At 36.4% G+C, this 16,899-nt stretch overlaps 1 protein-coding gene across 1 annotated transcript in view; it reads left to right on the top strand.

Annotated features, from left to right (window-relative positions):
- The window catches only part of LOC139121411 (unconventional myosin-IXb-like), a 77,177-nt gene that overhangs the window by 39,211 nt on the left and 21,067 nt on the right, over positions 1-16,899 (top strand). Inside the window, 9 exon segments of the mRNA XM_070686249.1 lie at positions 233-449; positions 1,121-1,237; positions 3,582-3,716; positions 7,474-7,595; positions 8,285-8,432; positions 9,236-9,428; positions 10,581-10,644; positions 12,558-12,605; positions 14,376-14,606. Of these exon segments, the coding sequence (XP_070542350.1) occupies positions 233-449; positions 1,121-1,237; positions 3,582-3,716; positions 7,474-7,595; positions 8,285-8,432; positions 9,236-9,428; positions 10,581-10,644; positions 12,558-12,605; positions 14,376-14,606 (1,275 nt within the window).

Below are 16,899 nucleotides of genomic sequence, written 5' to 3' on the forward strand. Positions count from 1 at the left end.
CAAATTGGTTGCAGTGTTATTCATGTCAGAGGTTTACTCCAAGTACGTTCCTGCAATAAATTGTAAGAGATATTATATTTGTCATTTTTGTTTGAAAACAAGAAGGACATGATGCAACACAGCTACAGTGCTGCAACCCAATGAACCATCACAAGTACTCTGATACACGGCCAGATCCAAAGTAGTGGTGTTGAATTACAAGTGCCAAATACTTCTTCATTTTTTGCAATAGGATATTTGCAGTGCTCTCGGCACTTCTGCATCTTGGAAATGTGGAGTTCCGCAAGAAGTCGGAGAAGGATGAGGGCGTCACGGTCAAGAACGTGGGCCTCGTCAAAGTCATCTCCGATCTGCTGAAGGTGAAGCAAGAAACGCTGCTGGCAGCCTTGACAACCAGGAAATCTGTCACAAGAGGGGATATCTTCATTGTGCCCTACAAAATAGCAGAGGTCAGTGGGTTAAGAATTCCTCTATTCAGCTAGTAAATTTATTGTTAGTACGAGTTGGTCTTTGATATGACATTGACCCCTTGACCTTGCAAGATCATTGCATACTATCTGTCCCAGCATCAACCTCTCAAGACGAAGATTGTGCAGCCTTGCACTTTAATGAAGACTTTCAAATCGATCTTGACCTTTTCAACACCTTCAATTTTACATCCTTATTTTTGTTAGAGATGTACTCAAGTCAAAATAAATTCACTAGCATTAGGATTAGACCAAAAGATATTATGGGGAGGGCATTCTGTCAATTTACTGATGATGTAAGTTGTAAAGTTGAGGATTTAAGCAACTGAGAAGTGGTGTTTGGTGTTCTGTATGGGAGTTTCATATTTGCTACAGTTTTACACCAATAGGCAGCAGTGATCACACTTGTGAAGGAAACAATTTGAAACATAGTGTAGTGTGATATCGGGCTGTGTTGGATATCAAGAAATGGGAACTTGGCTCGGATCTCAATTTGGAAACTGTACAGTGGTTAAACTCTGGAAAATACATGTCTTATTCTTTTGATTGACCAAACCTTTTTGTGTCCTTATCTATCAGTGGAATAGTTAGATGATGACGTTCACAAACATCAATAATAATGATTGGTATCTGTCTGTGTATTTCCATTACAGGCTGTAAACAATAGGGATGCACTGGCCAAGTGTTTATATAGTGCCTTATTTGACTGGATTGTCTTGCAAGTCAACCATGCTCTCATGTCAAGATATGAAATGAAAGCTGAACATCACGTAAGTGGTATGGTAGTAGCAAGTAGATGATGGTGGTGAAAATGATATGAAGGATGATAGTTGTGATGGTATTGATGATACGGATAATTCTGATGATGAATGTGATGACAATTAGATGATGATGATTTGATGATGATGATGATGATGATGATGATGATGATGATGATTATGATCGTATGATAATGATGATGATGATTTGATGATGATGATGATGATGATGATGATGATAAAATGATAATGGTGTCATGATGATGACAATGATAATATTGTGGGAGTGGTGATTACGATGTTAACAATGACACAAACGATGATGATGATGATGATGATGATGATGATGATGATGATGATGACATTAAATTTTGTTCTTACAAATGAATTTGTCAGATCTGGTAGCATTAAAGGAAAATTCTCATGAGGCAAACTTGCATGATTTCTTTTGATAGCAATGGCAGTAGATATTATTTTAGATATTCGCAGAAGACATATTGATATTGGATCTGGCCAGTTATTGTAATAGTAGTAAATGTTGTTAAGTGGCGGAGTTACGCTGATGATGGCAATGATTTCCATGGCAACAAACTCCATGAGTAGTATTGATTTCTGTTTTCAACACTTTGCACGTCATTGCATCAGAAGTGTATGTATTCTCAATAGATGCATTTTCTGTCGGCCCTGAAGCTGAGCTCCAACACCCCTTGCATGTTAGGCATTCAGTCTCTCATTACACCATCAGTCATCGTCTCCCACTCTCAATCATAATATTATTCTTCTGAAGGGAATAGATCAGACAGGCTATTTGGGAGATTTTGAGAAAGATAAGCAGATTAATCAGAGTGGATATTGTTTCTTGTGATTCCTTCATCTGAAATGAAAACTATACCATGGCAATTATGAATAATGACTATGGAGTTTATTTATTAAATTCATGATGTCTCACGACATCTAATGTCCTTGAGGCTCTGTGTTACAAGCAGTCTAGTTATGGGCAGACGACAACATGAGGGGACATACTGATAAATTTCATGGAAATGTAATAATTTTTGGATGCTGAGAAATCTTGTTGCCACGCCTTTCTGGAGAGGTGCAATTTTGATATGCATGCATCGTTTACATTTGGAGAAATAGTGTGCAGTTTTATGATAGCTATGACGTTTCTGTGACATGGCTAACATGATACATGTGTATATTCAAAGAATTCTTTGTTTTATGTTTTTATTTTTAAACGTCTACATCGCAGTTAATTTGTAGCATAAAGGAGGCTTCTTTATTGAATAGTGACCTTAAGGAAGTTCACTGGCTCAATAAGCAAGTTCAGTGTCGCACATTAAATGCGGTGTCTCTTTTCAGAAGGGAATTTTAGTGAGTCTTATATTGGTGACTCAGTATGATTTATGGACAAGTGAGGGGAAAAAACGAGAACTGAATAATTGAAACAAGGTGAAAAAGATTGATTTTCAAAGCTGTTCCCAGAGCAGAGCACCATATTAGCCCATATACGGGCATCCCTAAGGAAATATAACACATTTTGAAAAGGTTATTATTCCTTCATGCAGTTTTGATGACCATGTCGCAGTGTTTGTTCTGAAAGTGTCAGGGACTGTTGTATTGCATGTAAAGCCCAGAGAGATGGATGCCTTACAAGGCCAAAGAATAGGGATAGTTGATAGGCTGTGGTGGAATACACAACAGCCTTGTTGACTGTATCTCCCTTGGAGAGAGATGCTTGGCATTCTGGACTTAGATTGATGAGCACAGTGTATCGCTGTAAACTAGGCGATGGCTCTCTCTCAGACATTATACCAGTACTTTGTATCGTTACTCTCAATTGCAGATTTAATAGTATAAACCATGGTGAATATCATATTACCAACCCTTCACTGTGTATTTTTATGCATGTATGTATATGTATGTATGTATGTGTGTGTGTGTGTACGTAGTTACGTACGTATGTGTGTGTATGTACGTATGTATGTATGTATGTATGTATGTATTTATGTATGTATGTGTATGTATGTATGTATGTATGTGTATGTATGTATGTATGTGTGTGTGTATGTGTGTGTGTGTGTGTATGGATGTATATATGTTTGTATGTATGATACAGATACATGCAACATACTAAATGATATTTGATTAAAACAAATTATTTCAGCCATTGTAGATTCCTAAAGATGTGAGGGCAGACAAAGTGACATTTTGCACAATGCCTATGCTGTTATGAGAATAATGCTAGACCGGTGACATTTACTGTGAAAAAAAGGTACTATAACATGGTTTCCACAAGTATGATCTTAGGACTAACATTTCCAGACTGTCCTAAATACCTTGGTATTCTCTCTTTCAGGGTAACTCCATCGGTGTGCTAGATATTTTTGGTTTTGAAGACTTCGGTCAGAACAGTTTTGAGCAATTCTGCATCAACTTCGCCAATGAACACTTGCAGTACTACTTCAATCAACACGTTTTCAAACTTGAACAGGCAAGTCAGAATAAACTTGACATAATTCTTAAGTGACCCCTAAAGCAATATCCTGTTTGTTATCCATTGATATCTGCCAAGAGATTGGAGTAATATAAAGCAGCCAGTTTTCTCATCTTGGTCCTTGTAGTAGATTGAATTGTTAAGTCATGTTGACTGAAATCACAGAGATTATAATGCAAGCTTAAATACCACCAATTGCAACAGTCACAAAGTTTTCACCATCTTGGTAATAGAAGATTTCAACCTCATCAGTGAGAAATGCAAATCAGTAACTACACCACAGACTGACAAGATACTCTATAATAGAAGAACAGCTAAAGTTTCCTCACAGACTTGTAATGGTGATGAATGGATTGTGAGAGAAGTTAATATCAGTGGCCATATCCATGTTATGTGTTTACATAAGAACAATCCGACATTCTGTCAACATGTTCAAGAAGAAAAGTGCATTTCATTTGTTCATGCTGTTCATAAAGATGTAGACTTTGATGAATGAATACTGTCGTTTTGTTACTTCAACACTACTGCATGTTTTAAAAAAAAACAGCGCACAATCATTCTGCAACAGCAGGTTTTGACATGCTGGAATCAGTCAAGCCAGCATAGGGCGAATGTTTTGCTGAAACCAAAGCCGCTACACTGCCCACTGCCTGCCTTTGTGTCAGTGGCATGAAACGAAATCACACAGAGCATGCTCTGTTTCAGAAAAATAAAGCGTAATGGTTCCCTCATTGAAGGCAGGCATTGGGTTCATAAAGGATTTTGACAAATATCATTAACATTTGTAGGAGGTCATTGAAATGTTCCAGAAAACACAACATGAGTATTCTGTGATCTGGTCGGCCCGGAGATCATTTTTCACAACAAAGACAAAAACAGCTGGTTTATATGCACAGACAACCTCTAAATGTTGCAAAATCATTCATCAAAAATGAATGTTTTGCACAATAAATGCCCATTATTTGTTCAATGAGAGTGTAGCATACAAAACAGTTTGGTAAATGTTTCGGTTTAGCTTTCCATGTATGTCAGAGGTCAGAGTTCATCAGCGTGTCGAAGTATACATATCACATTTTCAGCCATCAAAATTCTCAGTTTAACTTGTCATTTATGGGCTTATTCACTTGCATAACATATGGAGTAAATTCAGTCAGTCTGTCATAAACCTCACACTCACATTTCTACACCCATGCATTGAACGGTTTGCTCAGTACATATCACAACACTCGATCTACCCAGCATGCATGCCTGTACAGAATGGTGTAGACATTATACATATAGACGAGTTTATGCACTGTATAATGTTATTGAACATGTGAACTTGCTTGACAATAGAATATAAACGTCAAGTTTGAGTTACATTGTACCAAACAGCAGCACCAAAAGGTGCCAATGCCAGACTGGTAGTCCAACAGTGCCTGTAGTATTGATGGCTTTGATGGTGCGCCAATGAGGCTGTTGTACTTACTGTTTAATCATGGTCAAGAATTTTCACTTAAGTCAATGAAAAGTTCAACTGTCAGACATTTTGAGTGAACATAGAAAAAAACATTCTTCCTATCATTGCAAAGGAAATGGAAGTACAGAGTAAAATATTCAAATTTTATTGGCCACCAGAGGGCAGTATGTGAACTCTTTGGAGGTGGTTGGTTTTACAACAGTACGACACCCAGCATCATACTGTTATATTTTTATCATTTTAGAAAAACAAATGAACAGACCCTAGAGTGCATGGTGTTGTAGGGACAGCGTTAAACCCAATACTATTGGAAATAAGTTTTGTATTTGGCCAGTATTACCTTTGTGTCACAGTTTCTGACTAGCATTAATCTCCATTTGATTGGTCCATAGACAGGAGTCGTCCCCTCTACAGTCCATGGTTGGTCCCTATGAGTTAGCATGTACTTACAGGTGACTCTACTATTTGAATATGTTACAAACAGCATAATATTGAAGCTACATCTTTAAAGAAGATATCTACATGATAGTATTTCAGGGAAAGAGCTCTGACTATAGTTTAATATTAGAAAAATCAGTTAATCCCGGCAATGCACCATCCAAGGAAAGTGTGTTATTCTGATTCATCAATGAATGTATGTTATTGTGGGACTCTGCAACCATTTTTGAAACCCAGAGACCAGTTTTGTTCATCAAAAGCCCTGACAACACCATCCCTACATGGATAGATGTGAATGCCGTCTCACTTGAAAGTGTATTATTAAAAGTCTGCAAAGTGACAGGCTGCCAATTATTTTGACAAACAGTCTGCACATTAGATTTTAGTAATGAATTTTTCACTCAGCATGTGGCGTTTGATCTTCACATTAGTCATCCTCCTATCAACAAAACAATAGCATCCCTGGGCAGACACGCGTAAATTTGTAATTTTGTATCATCGTGTTATCAAATCCCAAATGACAACTATAATAGATGTTTTAACCTGATAAGTATTAGTTGTTGTTTCTGGATGGAATGACTACTTCATGTGTACAGTACAATAGCTTTATATAGCTTTATATGTTGGTACTAGAACACCATTCAGCCTGTGTGGAAATCTTGATCATAGAATATTCCATCTGATCACACTTCAGTGATTTTCTAATAATAATAAGTGATTTTTCAGTGATTTTGGTGAGTTCATAAACTCAAACAGAATTAATGAAGTTTTCAGGTAATGTACCCAGTTATAAAACACATACTTGTCTTTGGTAGCATAACCTCTCGAGGTACACCACACAAACTGAGCAGAGCAAATATATTTGTCTGAAATGTCTGTTTTATATGGAAGGCAATTTTCCACATGTGTGAATTTTGTACCTAGACACCAGTTACGTTTTCCATGTTGGAGTCAGGAAACTCCAATCCAAACAAACCATGTTGGGACTGAATCCAGCAGACATATTACGTATGAAGAACACGTTGTATAATCACATTACACGTCACCTCTGTGACCTACACTTTATACATCAGTCTATTGATTTGTCTGCAAGTCTTGTGTAATATCTGTCTGTCTGCAAGTCTTGCATAATGTAATGTCACAGGGGAAGATATACAGGATGTCTCTGTATCGTGTGTCCTACACAGTTTATTCATTCAGGAAATGTCTGTTTCACCCAGATGGCTGTGAGGTGTTCAAAATGATAGAATCTGACAGCATTTCAATGATGATGCAGTGATTTAGCCCAGTGTCCTAGTAGTCTGATGCTTTGTCAACCACATTACTTGCAGTGTTATCTTTGAAAGGGGCAATAACTACAGTCTACATTTACTTGTGCCAGTGGGGCATATGAAACCCTAGGTATACATACCGTAATACCAATACGTCAATACCATTTTGTATGGACCCAAATTCTTCTGTCATCAATAATATAATACACTGTATTCCTCAAAGCTCTTCTAAAAAGTTGTAAGCATGCATACAGTCTCTATCAATTTGTCCATAGCCACAAATGCAGCCATTTACAGTCTAACAACATATTGGGATGAGGTATACTATACACATAGGCTCTTGGAAGGTAGACAAGAGACCTGCATTCAGGAATTGAACAGGAAATTTTTGTTTGGGTTTAAAACAAAACTAAACTTGATAAATTATCACTGTTTTGTAAGCACAATTGTTCCTTCCAAATGCACAAATAGATTTTTTAGCATAAACATTTATTTTTTTCACATGAGAGTGTTTACAGTGAGTGATGACATCAGGAAACAGGTGTAATCCATATCCTCTCCCTCTCTCTGATCTTTCACCGCGCAGGAAGAATACCAGAAAGAAGGCATTCAATGGGACAACATTGACTTCATTGATAACACGTCGTGTCTGAATCTGTTATCCAAGAGACCTACCGGATTGTTTCATCTCCTGGACGATGATTGCAAGTAAGTCAAAAGTAGTACAAGTAAAGTCGAGCAGCTGGCAACAAGTGTTGATCCTATTGAATGTGTTTGTGTTATACTCACAGTCTCTTTCTAGCTGTGAGACAGACTCAAGCTGGTCTTGTCAAATATATATATATATATATATATATATATATATATATATATATATATATATATATATATATATATATATATATATATATATATATATATATATATATTATATATATATATATATATATATATATATAGTGACAGTGGGGTGACATCTTGTTTGCCAGGCTGATACAATGATCCCTGTTAGCTTTCAGGCTGATGCCAGGAGCACTATGGTGTAGATAGGGGTCCACAACCCTCCAAAACAAGAGGGAGAGAGGCCCAAATAACCTTGAGAGATTCTGAACTAGCAGTACTTGTAAGTCACATGGTAGTATAAGGTCAAAAACATGAGTTCTGGTAAATCTCTTTTTTTTCAGTCTGTATGAGTGTCCTCTGTGTTTGTCTACCCGTTCTACAAAAAGGTTTCATACTTTTATTTTTTTAAAAATTTACATGGCAGAGCCAAAAAATATCAACAAATAAAATGATGACTGCATAAGAACTACCTTTAACAAACTTTGACATTAAGTGTCCCTACATACCAGAATGTTCTTACCTTTCCTTGTTTGTAATACTGGTATTTTATGTAGTTTTCCACAGGCTGATCAGTATGGTCACAACTTACTGGCAAAGTTTGACAGACATCACCATAACCATGAGTGTTTTGAACTGCCGCCGGTGAAAGAAGCGTCTTTCATCATCATCCACTACGCTGGCAAGATCAAATACCAAGCTAAGGTATGTCAAAAAAGTTCTCCAACCCCTCCTTTCCTTTCTGTACATGTTGTGTGCTCCTGTTGCTATAGAAACCAGATTTGAATTTTACTGACCATGTCCCAGTGTACAGAAAAGGCAATTTCTTTACAAGTTAGATGGCGATAAACATAATAAAACATGAATGTGTGTTCAAAATTCTTGTGTTGAGATCAACTCTTTCACAGCAGTTGGTTCAAAACAAAGTTTCTATCTCTGCTTTTCACTGACATGCCCTCAATTGTTTGGCTAAGTAAAGCCACTAGGTATTGTGTAGCTACAAGTCATAGCTGGCTTAGCCAGACTACACCTACAGTCCTGGACAAGAGAGAAGCTTCATTGCATAACCAGTAACAAGCTGTGAAAGAGTCCAGTGTTGAGATATCTGTATAAGTAGTTTTCATTTTCCAAAGCTACAGATATGTTTCACGTTCTCACTTATTGTAGCAGTCTTTCAGAAGACAAATGAAAATAGAAGGTCTGTGCATTTATCTCCTCACAGACAATTTGGTATAAACACCATGTTGTAAATTTTCATGGAAATTAACAGAAATCATGTTAAACTTTCTTTTTCAAAAATTTCATTTGCACTTGTTGAACACTTTTCTTACCAGGGCAGGCATTTGTAAATGTAAGCAAAAAAAAACTTGAACATTGTTCATCAGATAAAAGCTTTAACCTGTTCATCCCCGTTTCTTCAACAATTACCATGATCAAAAACAAAAGGCATTTACTAATGATTTTCAGTGAAAGGGCTCAGGTTGTCATTTTTCTCTTGATTTGATCAGGAATTTCGTGAGAAGAACAACGACATGATGAGACCTGACATTGTAGTTGTTCTGAAGAACAGTAACATGTCTTTCCTGAGGGAACTCATCGGTGCTGATCCAGTGGCTGTATTCCGCTGGGCCATCGTCAGGGCTTTCTTCCGAAGTGTTCAAGCATTCAGGGGTGCCGGAAAAGAATTCAGGAAAAGAGGAAGTAAGAATTATGAACTTTAAAAATTGCTACAGGCAATTGAAAATTTTCTCCATTCCCAAGGAAGATATTCTCCAAAATGCCCAGGAATCATTGATGGGTAGCAAAGATGTGAAAGTTTTGGCCATTGTGAAGCCATTTTCAAAGATCATGTGCCCCACATAGTGCAATCCCTGAAGTTATTCAGTGCCAATTAAATTATTGTGACGCCAGAGTATGTGCTGCTCAGGTGTTGCTTAAACTCTAGCAGACCATGGTGCAAAACAAGGCTGTATGTTGGAAGCTCAAGACATCCTATCAGTGCAATATAGTGGCCCTGTCTACAAATTTGTGTATATGACAAGGTGCACCATTATAAAAACTTAATTTTGTAACATAAATGGAATACATGTACTGATAAATATTCAACAACGCTCTTGCAGAAAGAGTTGACAATGTGTGAATTTTGCCTCAAAGTAACAAGCCCTTCAAAGTCGTTTGTAGAGAGGAATGATTTCAACAAAATTGGCACCAAATGCTTGTACTGCAGAAATGAAGAGCGCCCTCAGCGGCAGAAAGCAAACTTCCTCTAATCCTTGTATTGAATACCATGAAATAATTGTACAACTTTATATCTTTCATATTTCCTTTTCCATTTTAACAGCATATGCAGTTCATACTGTGGTATAGTACTCTGTCAGCGTCCTGTTTATAGCAACATAAGAAATTCCAGTTATCATAAGTCAGTCTTGTACAGTACAAGATCCATATTTTATCTACACTCTATTGACACAGCAGTACAAATATGTTACTATTAGCGGGACCAGCTTTTGATATTAGTTTAATTTGACCATTTGAAATTAAATTTCTGATGGACCTCTGCTTGAGGAGTGAATGCTTTTGAGTTTCAGTGTAATAGTGCAGACCAAATGTCGCACTGTTAGCATCCTGTGATACCTGAGCAATCACCTGAAATTTTCTGAAAATATTTGTATGTCTACACTTCACATTTATATTCTCTCCAAAAAATAAGAAATTTCATTCTAATTGAGCTCCCTGCTGAGACAAATCAAGGGGTAACTCCCATGGAGCCAGATAGTGCACACAAGTACAGATGCCCACACTGACATAAACAATGTTTAAAATTTACCATATTTGTCACTGTTCTCTGTGCAGGTAAACCTAAAACATCATCAATACAAAAAAGACTAAGTGTTGCCAAGGAAGGGTCCGTTTTAGGGTAAGTATTGAGATCATCTTATGCAGGTCACAATTATAATGTAGCCATCGTTGGGTTTTACTAACTGCACCTTCCCTGTGTTGGAAGACACTGATAAAACTGACACACAGTACAATAAATTACCCACAATTCTCTTTGATTTGTATCCTTGAAGGTTACTTTTCTAAAAACTTTTTCAGTTCTGCATGTAAGCGCTAATGTTCAGCATCAGAATAATTGTTAAATAATATCAAGTAAAAGTATGTTTAGAAATTTAAGTGAAAGTTTCAAAATAACCATTAAACAACCATAAAAGTCACATTCTGTAGGTACTAAATAATGCCTTGCTTTTTGGGCAGCAAGTCATGATGAACTGAAGGGGTCATTCTCTGAGAAAACTTAGCATGCAAATTTCTTTTGTCTATTCCATTGCAAAAAATCAATATCCTTTTGTTTCATAAAACAAGTGCAACTAGTCTCCCTACTTTCCATCACATTTTTCTGTATGGCTGAGGACACAATCTGTGGCAAATTTTACAAAAATGCTATCTCCTCTCTCAATTATGCATAATTTTCCAAATCATTTAAAATGAGAATTGAGAAGAATGGCATGCATAAAAGTACGTTTTCAAAATTTTGATAAACAGTCTGTGAATTTGTCTACACATGGGAGACATGGTAGACTTCACTGAGGAATCTCCGAGGGTACAAATCATAATGAATTATGGGAAATCTACAGTACTGTGTGACATCCAATGAAAGAAGTTCATTTGACACCAGTATGGACAGGTCTTCATCGAAGCTTGCAAAAAACAGGACATTTTCATTTTCTGAAAACATCAGAAATATCAAGTTGGGTTAAATTTCACAATGAATTCACTTCAGACAGTGAGTGCTGCTGCTATCATTTTACCAGTGATTATACATCCAGCTGTGGGAGAAGTGTTTACCATGCAATACTGCAGTGCATCACTGTTGAAAAATGTATGATTTTTCCAACAGCAAGCCAGCACTTGTCAATTCTGGTGTCACACTTAATTTCCCACCATAAATGTAATATATACATGATATTTACCGTCTGTTTGGTAATCCATGTTTTTTTACCTTTAGGTTAATTGTACCGTAATACTTGTCCCAATGACAGTAACACTTGTATTTCAGACTTTGTTTGTGACAATTGCACTGTAACATTTCTGTAGTAGGGAATGTTAACACGTTACTGGGTTGAATTGACCATCTTGACAAATGTCACCCATTCTTAGAATACTAATACCGCCTCTGTTCCTCATCGATTCTAACATGCAGACTTACTTCTCGATATAGCATTTTAATTAAGCAACTTGTAGTCGACTCCCCTTCTTACATGACCTTTGACCCAAAAACAACATAAATGTCAATAATCTCCATAATGTTTGTGTAACATAATAAGTGTTCCTTACTCTCGTAAAATCATTTGATGTAACAGTAAAATCTATGAAGCTGAATTCAAACTGCTGTAACCATATCAATCATAAAGTTCCAGTGTGTGTTCAAACTCACATCACACGGACATCATTAAACTGCAACTCAAGGTCTCTTAACTGCACACGGATTCAACTTTGGTTATTTTCAATGAAAACTACAAAATTTTCTCACTATTCATCTCAACAGATTCTGATGGCTTGAGATACTTAATTTGCAAATCTGCTGTTCAAATATGTTTTCCTAATTTTACCCATGTTTTATATTTTGAAACCCAAACATTTTGTTTACATTTAGAAATTCTGTTTTTCATTCATTCAGATTTTTTTAATTTTTATGTGTGATGGCAAGAGATCCCAATCACGTTTGCAGTTGTCATCTGTTATGTCCAGTCTTCCTTTCCGTTGTTTTTTTTTTCAATTTTTCCTTTTTTCTCTTTTCATTTGTGCCTTTACCCTGACATTCAACCCCAGTGATCTTTATCATGTCGCTACGTGCTACACTATGCTGAACAAGATTAAGTAAGTTATTCATCTAGACAAGATGATGGGAAACAAATATTTACAGACTAGCTCTCTGGCTGTAATATGGCGCTTGCATAAAAAAAATAAACTGTAATGGCAAAGGCTTGTCACTGTGCGCTTAATCATCTCACCTTTTTCATTCTCTCCACTTTCTCTTTGTTTCTGTTTTTGTGTGGCTCATGTTGTTCTGATGGTCTGATTTCAAGTCCCAGTAGCTCCACCATACCACCACCATCTGTTTCAGAATTTTGCCGTCTCATTTTGTCTCCACTGTTTCTCTGTCAGTCACCATAAGTTTGCTAATATATTACCAAGTTTGACTTTCAGCAAGCAATTGTAAAGTGCAAATACACTGTATACGTTGCTAAAATATAATATGATGGGTGCTAGACATGGGTTTTCACCAATATTGACAACTCCTCAAAATGTTTTCTGTACAACATTTGTTTTACTTGAAAAACAGCAAGGACCTTCATCAAAGTTTTATATTGTTATCTACACTCTTTGTGGTCTTGCCTTACAAAGAAGAAAGCCTGTGAATCAGAGCAGATAGAAATATTATAATGCCAGTCCAGAAGACATTTGGTCATAGCTTTTCACAATTTAAGTTGTAATGTTGAGGTTGCATTAGAAATTCCAAAAGACGTAGCAATGTTATAATGAAACAGTTTCTTGTGTCTGTTCAATAGAGAGGCTTGAGCTAATCGAGTGTTCAGAACTTGAACTCCATTCAAACCCAAACACTGAGCTGTTCAGTTTGCTGTATGTTTCGTGGAAAGTCACTATGACTAGTGATGTGCATGACAAAAAATCTGAAAAACAAAGAATTTGTGATTCGTTCCAGACACTGGAGCTTTTAAAACTGAATCAAAGTCAGTATTTCTGTGTTGTCACACCATAGTATAAGTTGACTTTAAATTTCCCAAAGGTTGTTACCACCTTATTGTATTCATATGATATGTCAAGATTGTACAGATATGTGCACATCTGATCATATTGATAGATTTAACTCAAATTTGCCATAGACTACACCATTAGACGTATACCCCGGTGCAAATGATGTTACAGTGATAGAATTTTTCTTCTGTTCCCATCTGAGACATCCTCATAGGAGAATTCATATCAGATCCATATGAGACACTTGAATAGTACATCCATGAAATTCCTGCTAATCCTCGAGGAGAGAGCTAAAACTAAAATCATTAATGGCAATCAAGTTTAAAGTGAACGGATAATTTGTCCATTATTTGAGTTCTGTTTTGACATTTTACTCATCCTAGAGGATTCGTGGTAAATGTTTTATCCACATCGGGATTTTGTGCAGTGGATGAGTTTCTGTAATTTTTGCCCGTCCTCACATCTCATTGAATCTGTTTATGAAAGAGTGCATTAAAATTTGTGGGGTATTTCTGCAGCCAGCTGACTTATTCTGAAGACACTGGCTAACTTAAATTTAACCCAAAATAGTATTCTCTGTACTTTATGGTGATATCCTGTCTTACATTGTTTCTACGGTGATTGGTAAAATTAAGGTAAACTAAACACTATTTCTTATGTGACCAGTTCATGTTGTGATAACACTGACTTTGATCAAAGGTGCTAATTCAGTGATTTGTACGGTAATACAATGTCTATCTCTGTAGTTATGTATCACTATCTGTGAATGTACTTGCCTGTTTACTTTAACCATTTATTTTTTTTATCTTAATATCTATATTTATTTCAGTCTTTTTCTTCATTCTTTTCATATTTTTTTTGAAAACATAGTGGTGTTGATCATGATGTGCATGTCATTAACCCCAGCACAGTCGGTACCATTTCTGCATCGTCACCAACACAACCTTCATCCTATCAAACATTACCCGGGTGTCTGTCACCCACCAAACGCCACGCTCAGATCATGGGAAGCTCGCAACCTCACGAGGGCGCCGCAACCATGACCCGACGACGCACCATCTACACTGACGATGATTTCTGGAAAGCGAGAAAAGTTCTCATGTATGTTATATAGTTATTGTGTGTTGGTTTGCCCGGCCTTTTCTTTGTATATCTTTCAAGAAAGTGCTACCTTTTTTCCACATCTTGTCTTAAGAGAAATCGCTGTACAAAAGCTGCTTCAAATTGAAAAAAAATATATCAAAGGGGCTTTCAAATTCTCTTCATCATAGCAACATTCTCTTTCACTTCCCGTGCTCTACTGTCTTAGCAAACCTGATGCAAAGAGAAAAGAGCTTCTCAGCCTAACTTTTAATAGAAACATCATGAAGTAGTATGACATCAGCATTTATGGTAATGATATGCAAATTAATACCCTTATTTGGGCAATCAAACTCTTCCTCCATTGAAAGCAACTGAAATAGGCAAGACTACATAATGCTTTAGATATGGCTGTTGAAAATGTCATTGACTATTGATAGTTAGAAATTCACTGCATGCAAGCCACACCGTAGCAGCAGTAGGATTCCATTTGTCAAGCTTGTAAATATAGCTAGATAGCCCAATCATTCAAAAATCAAATTTATTTGAAATTGCTGTATTGAAGCAGAAATAACTACTCAGTATTCCGTCTACACTTTTTATGTGTGTGTGGTTTTATGTGTTTGTTGAAATGTGTTGATCATGTTTCAGCTATAGTTAATACCATCATCTCATCATACCATTTGGGCAAATGTCTCTGCAGCGTAGCATCAAAATCATATAAATCATCTCTCAAACCAGTGCTCAATTCTCATACATACTTCTGACTTGAGTAAAACTCAAATTTCATAAGCCTTTGGCCTATTGCTGCGCCTACTAATGGGTATACTTTTTGCAGGTGGCAAGGTGCTTTGGGTGCAGTGGGTGCTTGTGAAGAGATTGTATGAGTATTTGCACTATAACAGGCTTTAATAACAGTATTTCTTCCCCTTAAAGCAGCACTGAAGTGTCTGCTTTATGGTAGCACTTATACATGAGAGAATTGCCAAGATGATGGTCAAGCAAAATGTAAAACATAGCCATATTTTTGCTATGGCAATTACAGAAAACATTTTTATCTGAGCAAGATTCTTGGCATCTGCTCAGAAAATTTCATTCTTTAGTGATCCGTATGTTATGGTACATGTGGACTTAAATACCTTTCCTCAAGGAAAGGGAAACAAGAAATGATTGTTTTCCGAGATCGTAACATGACACAAAGTACAAGTCTACTTTTGCCTTTTGAAAAAAAGAGAAGAGAAACTCAGAGCAAACTCTATTGACACCAAGATTTGGAACAGCTTTTATTTGTTTTATGTGCATAGATCAGAGTGGTGTATCTTTTTAGGGGTCAGTGGGAATAAAGTGATAGTAACACTTGCATGTATTTTGAAAAGTTCTACCAACGCATCAAGTTATGAGTGACACCTCAAAGTTCTTTTTCAGGGGGAGGGATGGGATATTAGCTTTCACATCACACTGATAGCCTAAATTTGATAGTGGCGTTAAGAAATTCCAGTTTTTGTACACATTGTAAGATTGTCCAGTCTAAGTATAGTTGCTGCTAATAGGATCATTTCACTTCTCCCTGTGTGACCACCAACAGTGTCAGCTGATTTGTAACTCTGTCCAAGTGAGATTAATATACTATCTTTGGCAGTTAATTTGTAACTCTGTCCAAGTGAGATTAATATACTATTTTTGGCGAGTGGTTGTCATCAACGATGACGTCTAGCACAAAAGTATCAAATTAACAGCCTGCTCATCAAATCAGTCTGTTTTGATAAATTGATGAACCATGGAAGTTTTTTAGCTACTATAGACTATAGTCTATAGAAGCTATTGGGATGGGTATCCGTCCGGCGTCCGTCGTCAGTCTGTATGTATGTATGTATGTATGTATGTATGTCCGTTTGTGAGGCGTCCGTCCACTCAAATATCTTGAGAACCGCAGTACTTACTAATTTGATATTTGTTGTGTAGATGAAAAATATGATTTTGAGAAACTGTTTTTTTTAATTTTTTGATATTGTTGAAAATAGGCAAATTAATGCCAAAAAAGGTGTTTTTGGTAAAAAATCTTCTTCTTCATAACCACTGGTCAGACAGCTTTGTTATTTGGTGTACAGGTCCCTAGGGATAACCCAACTTAGATTTGTTCAAATTGTGATGAAATGTGCAAATGTGTATTTTTAAGGAATATTTTTGTCATTTTTGGTCAAAATTTGACTAACATTGTATGTAATTCTTGTACTGTATAAACCCTATCAATTCACCCAGAAAAAAATAATTAATATGATTTTAAATAATTGAATTAATTAGGAAATCATCAAAG

This window comes from Ptychodera flava, chromosome 21, assembly GCF_041260155.1.
Source record: "Ptychodera flava strain L36383 chromosome 21, AS_Pfla_20210202, whole genome shotgun sequence".
In the NCBI taxonomy this organism is placed as follows: domain Eukaryota; kingdom Metazoa; phylum Hemichordata; class Enteropneusta; family Ptychoderidae; genus Ptychodera; species Ptychodera flava.